Source organism: Gouania willdenowi, chromosome 9, assembly GCF_900634775.1.
Source record: "Gouania willdenowi chromosome 9, fGouWil2.1, whole genome shotgun sequence".
NCBI classification, from domain to species: Eukaryota; Metazoa; Chordata; class Actinopteri; order Blenniiformes; family Gobiesocidae; genus Gouania; species Gouania willdenowi.
Genome location: NC_041052.1, coordinates 12,485,124 through 12,503,946, shown reverse-complemented (window position 1 = coordinate 12,503,946; position 18,823 = coordinate 12,485,124). Strand labels below are relative to the sequence as shown.

Below are 18,823 nucleotides of genomic sequence, written 5' to 3'. Positions count from 1 at the left end.
TGTGCTGGTCCATATGTTTGTCTGACATCGTAAAAGTTTTCATCCGTTTCCAACATCTGTTAAACAGAAGAGTTGATGATCGTCTTTCATACGTCTGATAGTATGTAGAGGTCAAACATGCCTGTGGTTGAGTTCACCTGGGGATCAGGTCATGTAGTGATCAGTTTCTGACCTTAAAAAAACTAGCAGTGGAATATGTGGCTTTTGTTAAATATTCTGCTGAACAAAAGGTGTACAATAACTTTTGAACATTCTGTGCATGACAACATTAAGGCTACATCTTTTTTATAGTCTAAAAAATGACAGCTTACTTTTCTTGCCCTTATTTCCTGTTTTAGAATGATTCTGGTTGTATCTTTTTCAACACCACTTGTCTTGTGCTCCAACCCAGTATTTCCCTCTTTTTTTTTATAACTACTCACTCTTCTTTGCAGAGAGCGTTCAGCAGCTGCAGTCAGTTTGGACCGAGCGGTCTCCGAGCGGACAGACAGATAAACCTGATCCCATCAGTGCAGCAGAGCAGAAGAGTCGCATGGACCTGCAGATGTCCACAGCGCTACATGGTACAACTACCTGTACACACACATGCACACTTGCAACAAACTTCAACAGAGCGTCAGTATTTTAGATGTTGGCAACACTCAGGGTTGGAAACAACCCAGTATTTTTAAAAGTAATTGTGGGAGAATGTGAAGCTTGAACTGGTCAGTACAGATCAGGTTTACATTTATATCAGCTGGATCCAAAGAAAGCTTGGTTGCCTTAAGAACTTGTGTGTGTGTGTGTGTGTGTGTGTGTATATATATATATATATATAAAGGGGCGCAGTTTGGGTCTGATCATCAGATAAGATCAGCCTGTGTTTCCTTTATTTTTATATATTATTTAGGACAGTGTTTTCCAAACTTTATTGCCCCACGTACCCCTTAGCTCATGTTATACATTATTTATTTGTGTCTGCGGGCTCGTCTAAACTCTTTTCTTTTTCTAATCCAACATTAACCTTGAATTTAGGCCTTTTTATTCGATTATTTCTGATGTTTTTGCTTGTTTTAGAATCTGAACTTCAATTTTGGTGCATTTTAAAGAGTTGTGCCACAAATTATTATTGATGGATGAGAAAAATTTCTGTGTGCATGTAAAAATAATCTATGTTAAAAAAAATGTACTAAAAAATGTTTCTGCTTGGCTCCTGAGATGTGTTCAAGTATCCCTACGGGTAGACGTACCCCAGTTTGGGAACCACTGATCTAGGAGAACATTTGTTCATTATTAACAGTGCTCAAGTTTTTTTGTTTTGTTAAATCAATACTGTTTCCCTCTAATGAAAGTGATGCTGCCAACTACAACTAAATATAAATCTTAAATGTCTTTTTTTGATTTTTTGAAAAAAGTTGATGTTTGTCAACTGTTTCAAATTACCTCTCCATAATTTGACACCAGCTTTGTAGCTATTCTCTGGGTCTCCACGGTCATGAAATTCCTGGAAAAGTTTTGGAATTTGAAAACTGATTTTCCAGTCTTAAAAAGTCATGGAATATTTGAACTGTTTTGGAAATATTGCCTGTTTTATTTTAATGTTTAAAATGTTCAACCCCAAAGATGTTACGTGATATCTCAAAGTGAAAGTGCTGCATACTTCAGCTGGCGTACGCTAAAAACCAGGAAATGCATACGCAAAAAAAAAAGATCTTAGTACTTCAGAACTAAGTCATGGAAATTTGGTAAAACATTTTGGAAAAGTTCTTGTTGTGCCAGGATCCACCACGTTGATTTCTGCTGTAATAAACCAAGCGTTTGCCTGAGGGGCTGCGTTAAACATTCCAGATACATCTGAACTTTAACCATGAACCAAAAGTGACTTGTTCACATTGAGCTTTCTATTGTGTGGAAGAGGAAGCGGTTTCCCTGTGCTGATGTAGTAGTGGTTTAAAAAAAATAAAACAAACAGGTAAAAAAATGGTACCTGATAAGTTTCCTTCTGATGAGTTTAAATATAAGTCGGGTCAGAATGAGCAGCGAGCAGACGTGATATTGACGAGCTCAGCTGATCGCCTCCAGAAACACCTGCTGTGACATGGCCGTCGTCATGCCCTGCTCCGTTCTATTCCCGCTCGTGCTCCCGCCTGTCATAACAAAAGAAGCGTGCTAACTGACACACACGCCTGCATGTGCACGTGACTACACGCACGTCTGTGCATGAGCCTCTTCCTCAGGCCTGCAGCGGTTAAAGAGGCCTCTCAGCAGGGACGGGCCTGGCAGATGTGCTGAGAGTTGGAGCTGCTGCTACTGGTATGTGAGGGTTTGGAAGCCTCTACTTAACATTACTGAGATACTTCAGGCTTTAGAGGCAGCTTCCACGACTTCACTGAGGAACAGGACAATCGCTTAATGGCTGCGTCTTCCTGTGCCAGAGACCTTAAACCAAGCATTCAGGCATTATCCACTGATTGTGATCAACCGACTGAGCACGGTAGTGAGGCCGTGGGAAACAACGGAGGGTGCAGGAGGCATTGTGGAAGGGTTTTGTGATGTAAAACGTTGCCAAAAAATACATATAAATAATATAAAACGAGGCAAGGAAAGATTAGCAGGATATCATGTTACAAAGGTTGACTAGACGATGTCCTAATGTTCTATTTTTATACAAATAAAACAAAGTTGGTTAGAATGTTATGATCAATTGATGTGTTGTTAATAGACTTCAGTCACCGGTATGGAATGTATACATTTGATATTAGTGATATCAACCACAGTGAAACTCTACTAGTACTCAAACAACTCAATTTTGGCTTACAAGTGTGTGAATAGACTAAATAGTAAAGAAAAAAGTGTTTAGACCTTGCTTTTTTCTTTTTAGCCTTGTCTGCACATGCTGTCCAAGGTCAACACTATATGTAGTGCAATATTTTCACAACAGCAATGCATGTTTTGTTATTGCAATTAAATAAATACATTTATTTTATTGCATATTTGTGACAGTGACCAGTCCTCCCTAAGGAGGGATAAGAGACACTTTATTACAGGGAGAATATAAACCTTGCTATATTTGTGTTACTAATAGTAATACTAGTAAAGCTTTGAGTTTTTACTCGTAACATATTTAAGTCTAGTAGTGCAGGATTTTGTTATACAAGTAAGGTTTACTGATGCACTAGTGGACCAAAAGCCTTTAAACAAAAACAAACTAGGAAACTAGTACTTATGTTGGGACATTTTGAGTGTACTAGCTGTACTAGTAAACCAAAAAAAATAAACAAGTAGTATTAGTAGACTGTTTTAGTCTACTAGTGGTAATGTAAATTAAGAGGGATTGTAACTAAATCCAGCACTCTCATTGATTGTAATATTTTCGAAAAGCCAATAGCTAAATTAGCTTTTTCCTGCCCCCTTATTAGCATATAGTGATTACGTGAAGTACTAGTGACACCTTTAGTCTCACTAGTAAAGTGTACTCACATGTGACACTAGTAAACCAAAATTGACTACATGTGCTCCAAATTAAAGCTGCACTACCTGAATCTTGAACCATGACAGAGGAGCATAGCTGAATTTAAACCGTAAATCCCGCCCCCCACTCTGATAATCCCTCCCAGTCTCCTCCTCTGGATGTGCACGAAGTCGTGCACGAGCGCTGAATGTGCACACGCATAGGTTGACAATCTGAAGTTGCATCCAAGCATCTCCAAGTTCGTATTTTGGTGCCGAAAATAAATGTCATCGTCACGGTTACGTGTTGCGCTTCACTATATATCGCGGCAGCCAATGAGGAGGCTCCTGAGAGTAACTGTGAGGTTCTTTACCAACAAACACAGTCTGCTGATCTAAGTCGTGCTGACTTGTTTGTTGTTCAGGTGAGCCCTGCAATCAGAACACTCTAAAGTCCATCATGAAGAAGAAAGACGGGCGATCCGACTCCAACGGAACCAAGAAGAACCTACAGTTTGTGGGCGTGAACGGAGGGTGAGTGAGAACACTTATAGTGCTTGACTGGGCTCCAAACGTAAGGCAGGTTTAAAAAAATGCTGCGGTATTTTTGTCATTTTGCCAAATTGTTGTGCTCTTTGTGGCCACCTGCTGACTCAGGTATGAGACTACATCGAGCGACGACTCCAGCTCAGAGGACAGCAGCTCCTCTGGGTCTGAGGAGGAGGACGAGGAGGAAGAGGGGGAGTATGAAGGAAGAGAGGGATGTGAGAGGAAGGAGGAAACGAGCAGCAGGGAGGAGTTCCAGCCTGAAGGAGCCGAGGATGTGGATAAGAGAGACGAAGAGGAAAACTCTGAGAGGCAGGCGGTTAGAGAGAGGTGAGACAGACGGGCGGTTGTTTTTAACTGACCGGCCTTAATGAGTCGGCCCTTAGAGTCCACAGGAGCACAAAACAGCATTGAAATAGCTTCTGAAACGATTGTTTATTGTTTATGCATGTGTTAATAGTATCCTCTGGTCTCTGTGTAAAGGTATGAGCTCAGTGAGAAGATGCTGGCCGCCTGCAATGTGCTCAAAACTCACCTCAGTGATCCCAAAGCAGTGAGCAGCAAAGACCTGGTGAGTATCTATGGGTTCTTTGCTGTGTGGAACATTAGCCATAATTACATGATGTTTTTCAATTTGGTATTAGTTATTCCAAATTAAAGTGTTCTGCTTTGGGTTTACATGGAAATAGTAATTCCGAATAGAGGTTTACATGGAAAACGGGTTTATTCGGCTATATTTAATTCCAGGTCTGGGGGTTGGGAAGGGTTCTGATTGGACTGGGGGAACCTTTTCTTTTCGGCTACAACATAGAAGACCACAAAATAAGTTCTATTTTCACTTTTATTTAGATTTTAGTTATTGCAACAGCTCGACAATAACACTTGGTTCTGCTTTTGTCCGCTGAGGAGGAGAAGGGAGACAAACAACCGTACTTTAGCCAATCAAAGCCAGCGGTTCGTGCAACGGCTGCCCTATCTCTGCTATACAGGATGTTGAGTGAAAGAAGAACTTTCAGACTACCTACGCATCATTAGTGAAGCATGGTGTCCTGCTGCAGGACTTAATGTCCTCCAACGATGCCTGTTTCGTTTGCCGGTGTCAGTGTGTGTGTAATAAGTACGTGTGAATGTCCACATGTTTATACTTCTGTCCATCCACTCTTTTCATTATATCCATGTCTTAATAAAACAGTGGTCTCTCCATGTGGCCATCTTGGATTATGTCATCACCAGCGCATCGTCGCGACTGGCCGAGCATGCCCGGAACGCCCAGAATTAACTTAAAGTGGAAATAAACAATTACAAGATTGAGGAATTATTGAATTCAGTATTAAAATCAAAATAAAGCAGCCACTTAATTTGGATTTAAGTCTAAATCGGAATGGTCATTTTGATTTGAAATTAAGTGTTTACAAGGTCAGTTGAATTTTTGTTCTGAATTAAAGGGGAAATAAAGCTCTCATGTAAACATGGCCATTGAGGTGATTTTAGGACACATTTACACTGTGTGTGGACTTAAACATGTGATCCCTCCCTGTCCCAACAGAGAGCCTGTCTAAACACAGTCCAACACGAGTGGTTCCGTATCTCCAGCCAGAAAGCCGCCCTGGCCCTCATGGTGGACGACTATCTCAGGGCCTTCAGAGAAGTCTCTCCTGACATACTGCGTCACATCGTCAACATGGCCGACGGCAACGGCAACACGGCGCTGCACTACAGCGTGTCCCACTCCAACTTCCAGGTGGTGAAGAAGCTGCTGGATGCAGGTGAGCAGTGCAGAGAGCTCTGAATGGTTCAAGAAAACTCCATTAGCTTTTTAGAAATTCAACTCGCAACAGCTTCACCTTGTTCCAGGGTTGGTGGTGGCGTAACGGTTAAGGTAGTGGGTTTGTGATCCTTTCTAATCCAACCTGGACCATCACGGTGGGATGTTGAGCAAGTCCCTTAACCCTAACTACTCGTGTTAAACGTTGCTTTGGATAAAAGCGTCTGATAAATGACTCTCAATTCTGTCGAGTTGCTTCTGCCAAGATGGTTATATTTATAATGTGTTTTTTTAATTAGTTAACAGGATTATGTCAAAATTACAGAACTGGTTTTGACAAAAAATTTTAACCAAAGATAGACCTTAAGCCATTGGAAGATTGCATTACATTTTTGAGGGGATCCGGATCAATATAATGTTCTTCAATGGTTTGAAAAATCGATAAATCCCTATCTGACATCATTGGTGAAACTTTAAAAATCTTGTTTTTGATCGATCTTTATGAAATTTGACTTTGTAATGTTGGGTTAGTTCCTCAATTACCCAACCAAGGTTTATCTGGATCACATCCGTCTGTAATTTTTCAAACAAAATGGATGTGCCCATGCATTTGGACCTACTGTATCATTATTATTAATGGGGATAGAAATTCCAGATAACTGCCAATATCTGTCATAGAGAATTTTTTGTGCTTGGCGGAGGTTTGCACTCTTGTTTTGTTTTGCCATTCTTGGAATATAAAATATCATATGAAAAGGGATTAAAGAAACTTTAAAGGTAGGAAATAAATCTCTATCAATAATTGACAATTTGTAGGTTTTTCTATATATATATCTATGTTTTTTAATGGTTTTGGGGATTGGACTTGAAATCACCAGTTGTCCTACCAAATGTTGATAAATGATCAAAAGTTGCTCACGTAGATGCAATACTAAACAAGTTTCAGTTGTTGTTCTATCCCTGAGGCAGAGTTAAATCCACCCTCAGCTCTCCTGGATGATACCTCTCTATGCTGAGCTCTGTGAAGGCTCCATAGACTGAGGTGAGGTCCTGACCACACGCTGCTCTAAAAGCCTTTTGTCTCCTCCTCCCATTGTGTCATCGTCCTGCTCCATCGTAGCCTTTTGTCCAACGCTGGCCCCGTCGCTCTGGGCCTCCCTGCTCTTCACTGCCATCCATCCTCTGATGTCTCCACGATGTTTCTGAGGCACTGAACTGGCTACTTGTTTATGGTTGGAAAGCAGTGGTTCTCAGACTTTTTTTTGGCTCAAATATCCCCTTTTTTTTTAACTTCTGAATCCAAGTACCTCCTTCATCCGACTACAAAGTTTTGCTTAGAAAACTATTTAAAAACAATTATATAGAGCATTATGATGGAGTGAATGAATGATAACACACATTTTAAACTGTCATTTTGTAAATAAGTTTTTTGGATTGTGACCCCATTTTGATATCAAGAATTTTTAGACATTTTTTCTTGAATTAGTTTTTGATCATGTTTGAGCTTAGATTTTATTTAGTTTTTCTGCATTTTAGTTGAACTAGATTTATATTTCACAAAGTTAAATTATAGAAATACAATTGTTTAAGATTGTGTGGTGTTTTAATAAAAAAAGAAAAGAGCAATAATTTCAAAATTTCAAAAATCCATTCAAATTTTTCAGAAATTTCGAACCCCATTTAAACTCTAGGAGACACCACATTGGGTTCTGACCCCAAGGTGGAAAAACATCTCACGCCTGGTGTGGGACCAAGACTCTGACACATTATTAGATAATTTTACTCTCTCTCAAATACAACCTGTAGTGCCATAGTACGTACACGTACCCCCATTTGAGAAACACTGTTGTAAAGGATCAACTGTTCACGGTGCACACAATGTCAGGACTTTGAATGTAGCGTCACAACCCAGGAACCAGTCCATGGTGAGCCAGAGACGAGGAGGATAAGCCACCACAGTGACCTTTTGACCCGGTGTGTGTTTCAGACGTGTGTAACGTGAACCAGCAGAACAAGGCGGGATACACACCCATCATGCTGGCGGCGCTGGCAGCCGTGGAGACCATCAGGGACATGAGCATCGTGGAGGAGCTCTTTAGCAAAGGCGACGTCAACGCAAGAGCTAGTCAGGTCAGGGGTCAGAGGTCATGGACACAGCAGGCACACATCAGAGTAAAAAAAGAGATAAATGACCTGGTAAAGTTAAAAAAAAAAAAAAAAAATAGTGCTTCAGTGACACCAAGTGGTCAACGTGAATAACTGTCAGCTGCTTTTATGGCCAAATTGTCTACCAGTTTTAGTTGTAACATTAAGACTGACTAGCAGGGGTTGAGTCAATGACATTTTTCAATTACAATTACTTCTTCAATTATCTGTGTTAGATTACAGCTCGATTACGATTGTTTACCAGCAATTCTTTTTTCCAATTACAACTAAAATTAGAATTGTTTTCCACCTTAAAGTCAATTACAAGTATGTTCTCAATTAATAAAGTTCAATTACAATGAATCACAATTACTGAGCCTTTAGTAATAAATAAGCCCATAAAACCTAACCTTCCTCTTGTGTTAGCTTTCTGTTAGCATCTCTTATGATGTCCTAAATTAGCTGTAAAATACACTAAAAATATTATTTATTTAATTAGTTTTTACCTACCAAGTTAGGCTTCCTTATCCATGAAAATATTGGTATTAATGACTTGATATGAAACATATTTTAACTATGTATGTGTAAGCCATAGAACTGTAACATGGTTCCCAGGTTTTGTGTTTAATTAAATTGCAATTGACAGTTTTTGTAGAATTTCCATGCCAATTACAAAATCAATTATCTGAATTCAATCATGATTCAGTTATGATTACATCACCACCAGATTGTAATTAATTATCAATTACCCAATCACAATTATATTTGACCCCAGCCCTGCTGACTAGACACTACAGTGGGCTGAAATGTTAAAGAGGGATATGTGAAGGTGAACTGGTGTCCCTCACTGTGGTGTCCCAGGCTGGTCAGACGGGGCTGATGCTGGCCGTCAGCCATGGGCGGATGGACATGGTGAGGGCCCTGCTGGCCCACCAGGCCGACGTCAACGTGCAGGACGACGAGGGCTCCACGGCTCTCATGTGTGCCAGTGAACACGGCCACGTGGAGATCGTCAAGCTGCTGCTGGCTCAGCCCGGCTGTGACGCCACGCTCAGTGACAGCGTGAGTAACGCATCAACACAGTAGGAGGAGCCATCGTCACCACAGAGAGATTCACGCTTCCTTGTTAGCATTTTTATCTAGATTATAAAGAAATATTGATCTGTGCTACTATTTACTTTGGATCATGGTAAGAGTGTGTGTGTGCTACAGCAGGGGTCACACAGATGTGATTATCTGATTAGAGGGCTTTATTATCAACATTTATGTTATTTACAATGATGACTAATCTGAACATTAACACAGGAAAGAACAAAGGGTTTGTGTGTTTTTGTTGTCAGTTTGCATATGTGTTTTTAATTTTGTGTCTTATGAAAGTCATTTTTTCTGTTTTTGTTCTACTTTCTTATTGATTTGTTTTTTTTTTGTCATTTTGTGTATATTTATCATTTTGTGTAATTTGAAGCGTTTTTGTTGTGTTTTTGAAATCATTTTGTTCATATTTCTAATTTTTTGTGTTTTTTGAATAATTTTTGGGCTTTGTTATTTTTTGTGCATGTTTTTAAAATCATTTTTGTTTGTTTTTTTGAAAAAAAAATTTTTTTCGTTATTTTGTTTATTGTTCTCTTTAATTTGTAGAGTCATTTTTATGTGATTGTGCATTTGTTGAATTTTGTGTTTTTGTTGTCAGCCTATGTAGTGGAGCCTTAAAATAGATTGAAAATGACTATCTGTATACTTTTCTAAACTAATTTTTGTGAGTTCTGTAATATTAATGGTTTTCTCCTGTTTTTCCAGGATGAGAGTAACGCTCTGTCCATCGCTCTGGAAGCAGGACACAAAGACATTGCTGTGCTGCTTTATGCTCACGTTAACTTCTCCAAACCACAGTCACCAGTAAGAACCTGCCTCATGTTTCTAATCCAACACTGACCTGTGATTTCTCATTTAAAATAAATCATTTGATGATTATTCAGTGGATTAATATTCAATTTTTTTGTTTTCCAGGGAACGCCTCGACTGGGCAGGAAAACCTCTCCCAGCCCAACCCGCAGGGGTATATTTGATTAGAAGCTCCGCCCCCTGCCACAAACCCTGTGCTGCTATCTAGTTCCTCGCTGCCTTCCTCACAGCTAATGAGGAACTCAACAAACCAATGAGATGTGTATTTATCTCCTTCTTTATGGAAAGCCCATCTCCATGGAGAGCCCAAAGTGTCTTTGAATAGTGAATGTAAGCAGCTGCTGCCTCCAGTCGTCAACGCCATCACAGAGAAGGGTGTATTTTTTTTTTTTTCTCAGCATTTTAAACATTGCTTTTTTTCCTGAAGTTTCCTTTTTCATTCTCAGCTCAGTGTTGATCATTTATGAGCACCGAAACCTCTGTATTGTGATTTATTGCACAATGCAGCACTCTTCATGTTTCATGTATGTATGTATGTATATAAGTGTCTGTGTGTGGCTAACCTGTAAATCCCAACCTCACCAGTGAGCGCCCGTATCTTCACTTTATTATTATGTCAGGATGAGTGAATCAGTGAATAAACAATGTTAGACTGGAGAACTTGTACTTTTATATAAATCCTTTGTACCTATTTAAAAAAAAAAAAGCTAAATCACAGTATTTTCATTATTTCCTATGACTACTTACTGATCCATTACGTTCTATATTTATCATAGTCAGATATATATATATATATATTTCACTACACAGGCTGTGTCTCCTTTGTGTCAGTGCATCCTGCTTCTTCCTCTCTCCCATGTAACGTTTCGTCTTCATCAAATATGAGCTGAAGTGCCTGAAACGTTACCGTGCAACACTAAACGGTTATTAAAGATCTCAAATCATCTTCGTCTCTGGTCTGCTTTTCTGCATCCATCACATGGTACGCTACATTATCTGATCTGTTGATTCTTCTAACAAACTTTATTTGTATTTGTGCTCATTAAGATCATGGAAGCAGTGGAATTTTTCTTTTTTTTATTTTTAAAACTACACCTGTATTCAGAATATGATGGTGGACTGTAGGAGATCTCATCAAACATCACATTCAGGGAGAACATGCAAGCTCCGTAAACGATCACAATGGAACAAACCGTTATGTTGATAATTATACTGCGACGCAAACAACATGACTGGATTCATCAGAGTACACAGTAGGTGTAAAGTTGTGAACCAGAAAAGCCGCTCCCAGTATTTTATATTGGCTAAAATGTAATCATATGTCAGCCATTGTTTAGCTCAGTTAAAAGAAAATATGTCTGAAGCCTCATAAATCAGTAATGTATAGATATTACAGGCCTGTACTATGTAGCTGGATAACTATATCTGTCCATTAGCGGGCTTCACCTAACCATTCTGTTACACAGCATCTGTACCACGAAGCAGGATATCAACACGTTTGTTCACTTAAGCAAGATTTCAGCCTGGCTTCGTGTGCACTCCTGTGACGGGTGGAGGTGGCACCGTCAGACCAATCACAATCACGGAGAAACTGTTTAGAGCAACTTACGTCACATTTGAGGAATCGTTTAAAAATATGAATAAATAAAATGAATTCAAATCCATAATTCAGACCACAGACAATACTGCTGCTGCAAGTACTAAACTGTCACTATAGCATATGTATGAAAGAATGAATGACTTATTCCATTCGTGCATACGAAGAGCGTCCAACACAGGCTTCATCAGCTGACTGTAGATCAGTCCATCAGATGTAAATGTATATCTTTCCTAAAAGATGTCATCGCTACATGAAACGATTGCATTTATCCATTAATAAAATTTACTTCACAAACACAACTGTCAAAATTGTGCACCAACCAGGTTCTTTTAACAATGGGCAGGTTATTTTCTAAGAGAACTGATCGGTCAGGAGGCGGGACTTTTGTACTTGTGCAGATCTTATCCACTGGTCCCAGCCAGGTAAGCTGTTCAGACTAAGTTACCATGGTGATTTGGCGCGGTAAGAAGTTAGCCAGTGTCATAGTACAGGACGCCACGAATAAATCCCGCAAGTCAGTGCGATAAGAGGAAAATCCAGCTTCATAGTACAGGCCTTTGATGCTAAAATCAAAGGCTGGGACGGACACTGCACAGCTTCAGCATCCTCACATACTATGATTGGACAATCCATGAGCAGCAAATAACTGATGAATAATGGACGATTAGACCAGTTGTCATCGGTCCAGTGTTGGATGGAAGAACACAAGCACATCTTTCTAAAACTTTAAGGATGGATCTGAACATGTGCAGAAACTAAGCTTCACACACACAAAAAAATGATGGTGCATCTTCAATTTAAAGCATTTTGTGAATCAAGTCCACATCTTGATATAGTTGTAAGATCTTTTGAAAAAATGTTTTGCAAAAACTAAAGAGGGTATTACAACTTTGAAGGTATTAAAATATCACACAACCATGAAAGGATATTAAGGGATTTAAACTGAAAACTAAAGGTTAAGTTGGATCACATTTAAATAAAGTCATTCTGTAAGTCATCCTTTAGTTTGGCTCCTGGTTGTGATTTTCCAACACTGTGGTGCTTTGGGTGAGTTAGGGCTTCTTCCTCTGGCTGCTCAGGGATCCTGTTCCCGTCCTTAAAACTACGTGTGTGTGTTTGGGTGCTGCTGCGTATCCGTGTGTTTACGACGACCAACAGATTCAGCATCATCTTCCTCCATCGCACGAAGCAGTCCAGCTCTGACTCCTGCTCACTTGGAGCCTCCTGCAGAAGAAGCAAACAGGAAGGATGACATCATGACATCCAGTCAGAGGCTGGACGTGAACATCATCTGAATGTTTTACCTTCACGGCCTGTTGGAGGATGAGCATGGCTTCCTGCAGGATGCTCTTCATGTGGCTCCTTCTCCTCTTTTCCTCCTGTAGTTCCTCCTGCAGACGACGCTCCTCTGCCCTGCTGCTGCTGCACTGCTGCTGTAGGGAGACCAGCTCCTGACTGGGAAGAGAAGACAATGTTTAGCTCTACATTTAATATATGTTACATCAGACATGGGCAACTGGCTGCCCTCAGTCTAATTTTGTAAATGTACAAAATCACGTCAAAAGCATCCGAAATTACAGAAATGGACAAAAAAAAAAAAAAAAAAAGGAGAACAAAAACACACAAAACAATAAAGTACACAAAAGAATTTCAAAAAAACATAAAATGACTCCAAACACACGCAAAATAACAATAAATAAGTAAAAAAAAACACACAAAATCACTCCAAATGCAACAAAATGACCACAAAAATGCACAAAAAGCACCACAAAAACACACAAAACTATTTTTAAAAGTACAGGAAGGAATCAAGAACAGAATTACCACAAAAAAAAAATCAAAACAAAAAAATTGCATAAAACAATAAAAATATACAGAATGACAACAATAATACACAAAGTGACTGAGTAATGACTCAAACAATTTGATCCTGTTCATATAATTGGAATTTTACATTTACTCTTTAAATTATAGCATTTGAAAGCTGTGTATTGTAAGTTTTTATTTTAATTTAATGTGCACAAGCGATAATGCATTCTATGTGTTGGAGGTATTTAATACACTTTGAACTCACTTATTAATACTGAGCAATTAAACTGTACACTAATGCAAATACATACTGTATGTGTACATTCATAAGTCTTATTATGGCTTGTGAATTGTTTCTGTGTAACGTTATTTATATTTATCGCACAGACCTTGAGGAAAATCCTAATATATATATTCTTTTTATTTTTTTAATGTACCAAACACAAATGGGAATGTCTCTGACCTGATCTTCTTCATCTCTGTGGAGAGACTTGAACGTTCACTTTGGAGCTGATGGAGTTGCTGCTGCCACTGTTTCTGCTCTGCTTGAAGCTTCTGACACTTTTCTGTGAGATGTTCCACCACCTGGAGAAAAGATATGGCACAGGACCTTTGTGAAACCATACAAAGAAAGTTCAAAATGAAATCAACAATCATCCAGGACATCTATACGATGGTTGACTTACTAACTAAAGCTTAAAGGACATATGACAAGAAGAGGCAGTAGTGAACTGGTAACAAAGAAGCAAAGCCAACAATGAACTGGATCAGTGAGAATGAAAGGAAAATGCACCCAGGAAATGTTTAGCCTTTGGGTTTTTTCTACTTTACTTTGTTATATTTGCAAGTTGTTTGTATGTTATAAGTTGCAAATAAAATAAAAAAATCAGCAATTAGCTTTTGGAAATCTCTTTTGATTACATGCTCCAAACATGTCCAATATATATATATATATATATATGTGTGTGTGTTTTTTTCAGGTAGCTATATAGGAGGATAACCTATAAAGTAGGGGTGTGCCAAAATATCGGTACAACAATATATGGCAAGGTTTTACATATATATATATATATATATATATATATATATATATACTAGAACTTTGTAGTGCATGTGTTGTTCATGTGCACGCAGTAGCCTCCGTGTGGGCTGCTGTAAGTGACACTGTGTTGTTGCTGCTGCTGCTGAGGTGTGTGCAAATAGAGAGAGAAGCGCTGTAGTAACATGCTTTTAATAGAGCATGTTATATTGCTGTGATGTTGCTGTCTGGCTAACGTTAGCTTGTTAGCTCCTCTGAGGGAGGGACTTTGGAAAGTTTGGAGTCAAGGCAAGAGAGCAGCGGGGAGGGAGGGAGGGGGAGAGAGGGATCAGAGAGTCTCACCACAGATTTGTTTTAAAATGTTTCAAAACTATGGAATCTATTCTGCTTCTCCATCCAATGCAAATATATTTAGTTTCTAAAACCACATCCTAACAGTGTTTCCTTCACCTTCTTTCTGACACAGCTTGTACGTGATGTCTCCCGTAGTGTTTGCTCCAGTATGTCCACACTCAGGCTGAGATGACTCTTCTGTTCCCTCAGAGACTCGTTCTCTCCAGTGAGAACCTGAACGTGCTGGGAAAGCTGGTTCATACGAGTCTTCAGCTCCACGTTCTCCTGCAGGGTTACCTTAGTGGTCTGTGGAACTTTCTGATGGACCTGCAGCTGCACCTCAGCCTCCATAGAAGCTACGTGGTTCTCCATCTCCTTCTGTTGACTTTAAAACAGGAACATGAGGAGAAACACTATAGAGGGGATTTATTTTTGGTCAATGAAAAAAGATATTAAAAAAAAAACTAAACAAAACAATAAGTAGTTATCTGATTTTCATTTGAAAATTTAGATTGAAATTCATGGCATTCTTCATTTTAAGGACAAGAAGGGTTAAACGGGCCGATGGCGCACTATGGCAGCCTCGCTTCATCAGTCTGCCCCAGGGCAGCTGTGGCTACAATAGTAGTTTACCACCACTAAGTGTGGAGTGGAAGAATAATGCCTTAATTCTGTAAAGTACTTTGAGTGCTATGATATGCACACACAGCTGCTCCTGTGTGTGTCTCTGCTTGTGTATTGGTTGAGGTTACAAGGGCCGGGGTCAATTAGCATATGTGCGAAACATTTAGGTTCAACATTTAGATTTAGATTTAACATTTAATATTTAGATTTAGATTTAACATTTAGATTTAGATTGAACATTTAGATTTAGATTGAACATTTAGATTTAGATTGAACATTTAACATTTAGATATAAGATTAAGCATTTAGATATGATATATAACATTTATATTTATATTTAAGCATTTAGATTTAACATTTAGATTTAGATTGAACATTTAACATTTAGATATAAGATTAAGCATTTACACATGATATATAATATTTAGATTTAGATTTAACATTTAGATATAAGATTAAGCATTTATATATGATATATAACATTTATATTTAGATTTAAACATTTAGATTTTACATAAAATATTTAGATTTAGATTTAAACATTTCAATTTATATTTAATATTTAGATTTAGATTTAACATTTAGATATAAGATTTAGGATTTAGATATGATATATAACATTTAGATTTAGATTAAATATTTATACTTAGATTTAACATTTAGATTTAAGATACAACATTTAGATTTAGATTAAATATTTAGATATAGATTTAACATTTAGATATAACATATACCATTTAGATTTTGATTTAAATATTTAGATTTAACACTTTTTTTTTTTTTACCTCTATATATGTGGTTAAATGTTGTGTTAAATGTAGGAAAATGTGCTAAATATGAGAAAAGTGAGATAAATAATGAAAATGTGTTAGCCAGAACTTTTAGACTATATTTTTACACTTGGCACACCATATGCTCTATACCTAGTTTTCAACCTTGTTTATGTAATAAGATGGGTATTTTCACCGCTATGACATCCCTTAGGGGTCAGTATGTGACTCTGAACCTTTCTATAGCTTCAGCATTAATGAGAACTGTAATGCCAAACCTTTTTTATTCAATTCATAATACACACCCATATTTGTTGTTTGTTGCGTGTGCGTGTCAGATCTATCCTGTGTCTAGGATTTACTGTATATTTGGCTAACATTTTGACTATCATAGCATTTTGGCTTTTTGGGAATTTTCAGAGTTCTACCAAATTGTATTGTTGGCTGGAATAAAGGTGAACCTTGTTTTAAACTTAGGGAGTTGAAACACCCTGCGATCTGTCTACATGTGTGTCCCCTGTTTGTAAAACACTTGATCAGAAATACTGGCCCTGATATGGTTGATGCAGTGATATCTTACAGTCAATGACTAGACTTTACCTCCTCTTCTCCATCAGAGCTTTAATCTCCAGGCTGTGAATATCATCTCGGTGTTCCTCCTTCTGACAGGACAGTCGCTTCTCCAGAAACTCAATCCTGGTCATTAACGTCTCTTTCTGCTCCTGAAACTCCTTCAGACTGTTGAGCCTCTCCACTGCAATCAGGGACACGTGAACACACATGATATACTCCCATATACAGACCTTTTCAAAAAAAATTAAAATATCATGGAAAAAAATGAACACTTGAAATCGTTTAAATTGTGAGCCCTGAATCTATAATCTATGACAGTTGAACTTTTTGAATGGAATTATGGAAATAAAACAACTTTTCCATGATATTCTAATTTTTTGGAACGGGCCTGTACACTATAAAAAATGGATTTTCTTATTAGTGAAATAGGATAAAGTCGTACCCAGTGACGTGTTTTCTAGTGTGAGTGTGTTGATGGTGTCTTGGAGCTGCTGTGTGAGCTGACTGTGCTGCAGCTGCAGGGATTCAGTGTTCTGTTGTGTCGTCTGATGCTGATGCTGCAGTCGCTCTGAGAGCTCGTCCGCTTCTGCCTCCTTCTCAGCCAGAGAGTGCTTCAGATAGTCAACCACGTCCATCTTCTCACTCTGCAGGGCACTGTGCTGAGTCATCAAGTCTTTGTTGTGACTTTCTAATTCGTCACATCTCAGTTGATAACTGACGGAGAAAAAAAATGGAAAAACAATCAGTTTATCTTTATCATCTTGTCTGTTTATCTTGCATCTAAGATACCAGCTGAAAGCAGTAATTCACAACCAGGGGTAGGCGTACCTAGGGCTGGGCGATATGAACCTAAACTCATATCTCTATATTTTTTTTCCCCAAAATGATGATATACAATATAAATCTCAATCATTTTAATTTAAATGAAGTCTGATCACAAAGACAATTCTGGGATAAATTTGCTGATGCAATATGCCAAACAAGCTCATTTATTAGCAAACAGTTGCACAATATGTGCCACATTAGTCTTTTTCTCCTGTATGGGACAGCACGTGTGAGTGAGTTCTATAGAGTGGCTTGTTTAGGGGAAAGGTCTGGGTTAGGACACACTCAGAAATTCCAATAATTGTGCTTTTTTTATGCTGTTCTGAGAAGTAGTGAAAGCAGAGACTCATAAAACAAGTATTTTGATACAAAATAAGCCATAAAAAAATATGTTTTTTTAATATAGGTGACATTGTAATAATCTGGATATATATACTATATATAGCCCAGCCCTAGGCGTACCTCTTGGCTAGCAATTTTTTAATATAATAATATGAATTAATAAATGAATAAAAATAATATGTATTCATTATTTATGGATGGTCATTAAGAACCTAATAATAATGTAAATATTATGTATTAGTGAAACACCTTTTGTTTTGCAAACAAATAAACAAATAACATATGTATGAATTTAAAGAAAATACATAGGAAAACATAAATACACAAAAATGAGTCCAAAAACACACAAAATGACAGAAAAATACACAAATGAACAAGTAAAAAATAAAAAAAAAATCTAAGAATTACTTCAAAAACCTAAAATTATAATAAAAATGCACACAAATGAATCCAAAAACGCACTAAATGACAGAAGAACATATACTGTATATAAAAACAAAAACACACAAAACGACCCCTTTATTAATGCTCATATTGGTCATTCATCTTAATACTGACGTGAATGTTGATCACGTGGCCCTCAGATCAGACAATCACATTTTTTTTTGTGGCCCCCATTGTGATCCCGTTCTCTGCTGTATAATCAATGTTCACCATTAATATATATTATAAAATGCAACAAAACAGCAAAGCACTACAAAGTTACAAAATGACACTCAACAAACTCCCATTTAACATATAATGTCAGCCACTAAGAATGGAATTTCACTTTAGGATTCTTTTAATTATTATTAAGTAGCTTAAATGTAAATAAGCACTAAATATAATACACTTAATTTTGATGTCAGTAAAAAAAAAAAAAAAAAAAAAAAAAAAAATTTAAAAAAAAAGTCTAAATATATCCTTTAACAACGTCACGTGTCCACACTTCAGTGTTTAATTTTATAAAATAAAAATAAAATAATAAATCCTACCTGTCCAACTGATCGCTTAAATGTCTAATTTGAATCAGGTATAAATCTCTCTCCTTCTCGACAGCACCAGGCTCAGAGGTCGCGTTGTTTGGTTTTTTTGAAAAGCTTTTATTTTGTTCTGCTTTCTTTTCTTTCTTTTTCGGCATT

General features: G+C 37.8%; 2 protein-coding genes across 8 annotated transcripts in view; one reads left to right on the top strand and one right to left on the bottom strand.

The window, feature by feature from the left end:
• kank1a (KN motif and ankyrin repeat domains 1a) overlaps window positions 1-10,732 on the top strand; it is a 58,636-nt gene extending 47,904 nt beyond the window's left edge. For all 7 annotated transcript variants that reach the window (XM_028456549.1, XM_028456555.1, XM_028456554.1 and 4 more), the window contains 9 exons: window positions 435-563; window positions 3,855-3,963; window positions 4,087-4,305; window positions 4,459-4,546; window positions 5,522-5,741; window positions 7,728-7,870; window positions 8,747-8,947; window positions 9,683-9,781; window positions 9,893-10,732. In XM_028456549.1, coding sequence (XP_028312350.1) covers window positions 435-563; window positions 3,855-3,963; window positions 4,087-4,305; window positions 4,459-4,546; window positions 5,522-5,741; window positions 7,728-7,870; window positions 8,747-8,947; window positions 9,683-9,781; window positions 9,893-9,955 — 1,271 coding nt within the window. In that variant the 3' untranslated portion in view covers window positions 9,956-10,732. The remainder of the gene's footprint in view (window positions 1-434; window positions 564-3,854; window positions 3,964-4,086; window positions 4,306-4,458; window positions 4,547-5,521; window positions 5,742-7,727; window positions 7,871-8,746; window positions 8,948-9,682; window positions 9,782-9,892) is intronic.
• Window positions 10,733-12,359: 1,627 nt separating this feature from the next.
• Window positions 12,360-18,823, bottom strand: LOC114469419 (cilia- and flagella-associated protein 157-like). Its single transcript, XM_028456927.1, has 7 exons — window positions 18,677-18,823; window positions 16,978-17,249; window positions 16,563-16,716; window positions 14,686-14,953; window positions 13,660-13,781; window positions 12,692-12,842; window positions 12,360-12,611 (listed from the first exon to the last, which is right to left on the bottom strand). Exons 1-7 carry the CDS (start codon window positions 18,820-18,822, stop codon window positions 12,360-12,362), a joined length of 1,365 nt encoding a protein of 454 aa, XP_028312728.1. The 5' UTR covers window position 18,823.

What these genes read in the sequence shown, in the direction of transcription:
- LOC114469419 (XM_028456927.1), bottom strand. Translation starts at nt 18,822, where the DNA reads ATGCCGAAAAAGAAAGAAAAGAAAGCAGAACAAAATAAAAGCTTTTCA. An exon ending in ACTAGAAAACACGTCACTGG is followed by an intron (nt 16,717 to 16,977) that starts GTACGACTTTAT and finishes CCCTGATTGCAG; the next exon opens with TGGAGAGGCTCAACAGTCTG. An exon ending in GCTCTGATGGAGAAGAGGAG is followed by an intron (nt 14,954 to 16,562) that starts GTAAAGTCTAGT and finishes CCTGTTTTAAAG; the next exon opens with TCAACAGAAGGAGATGGAGA.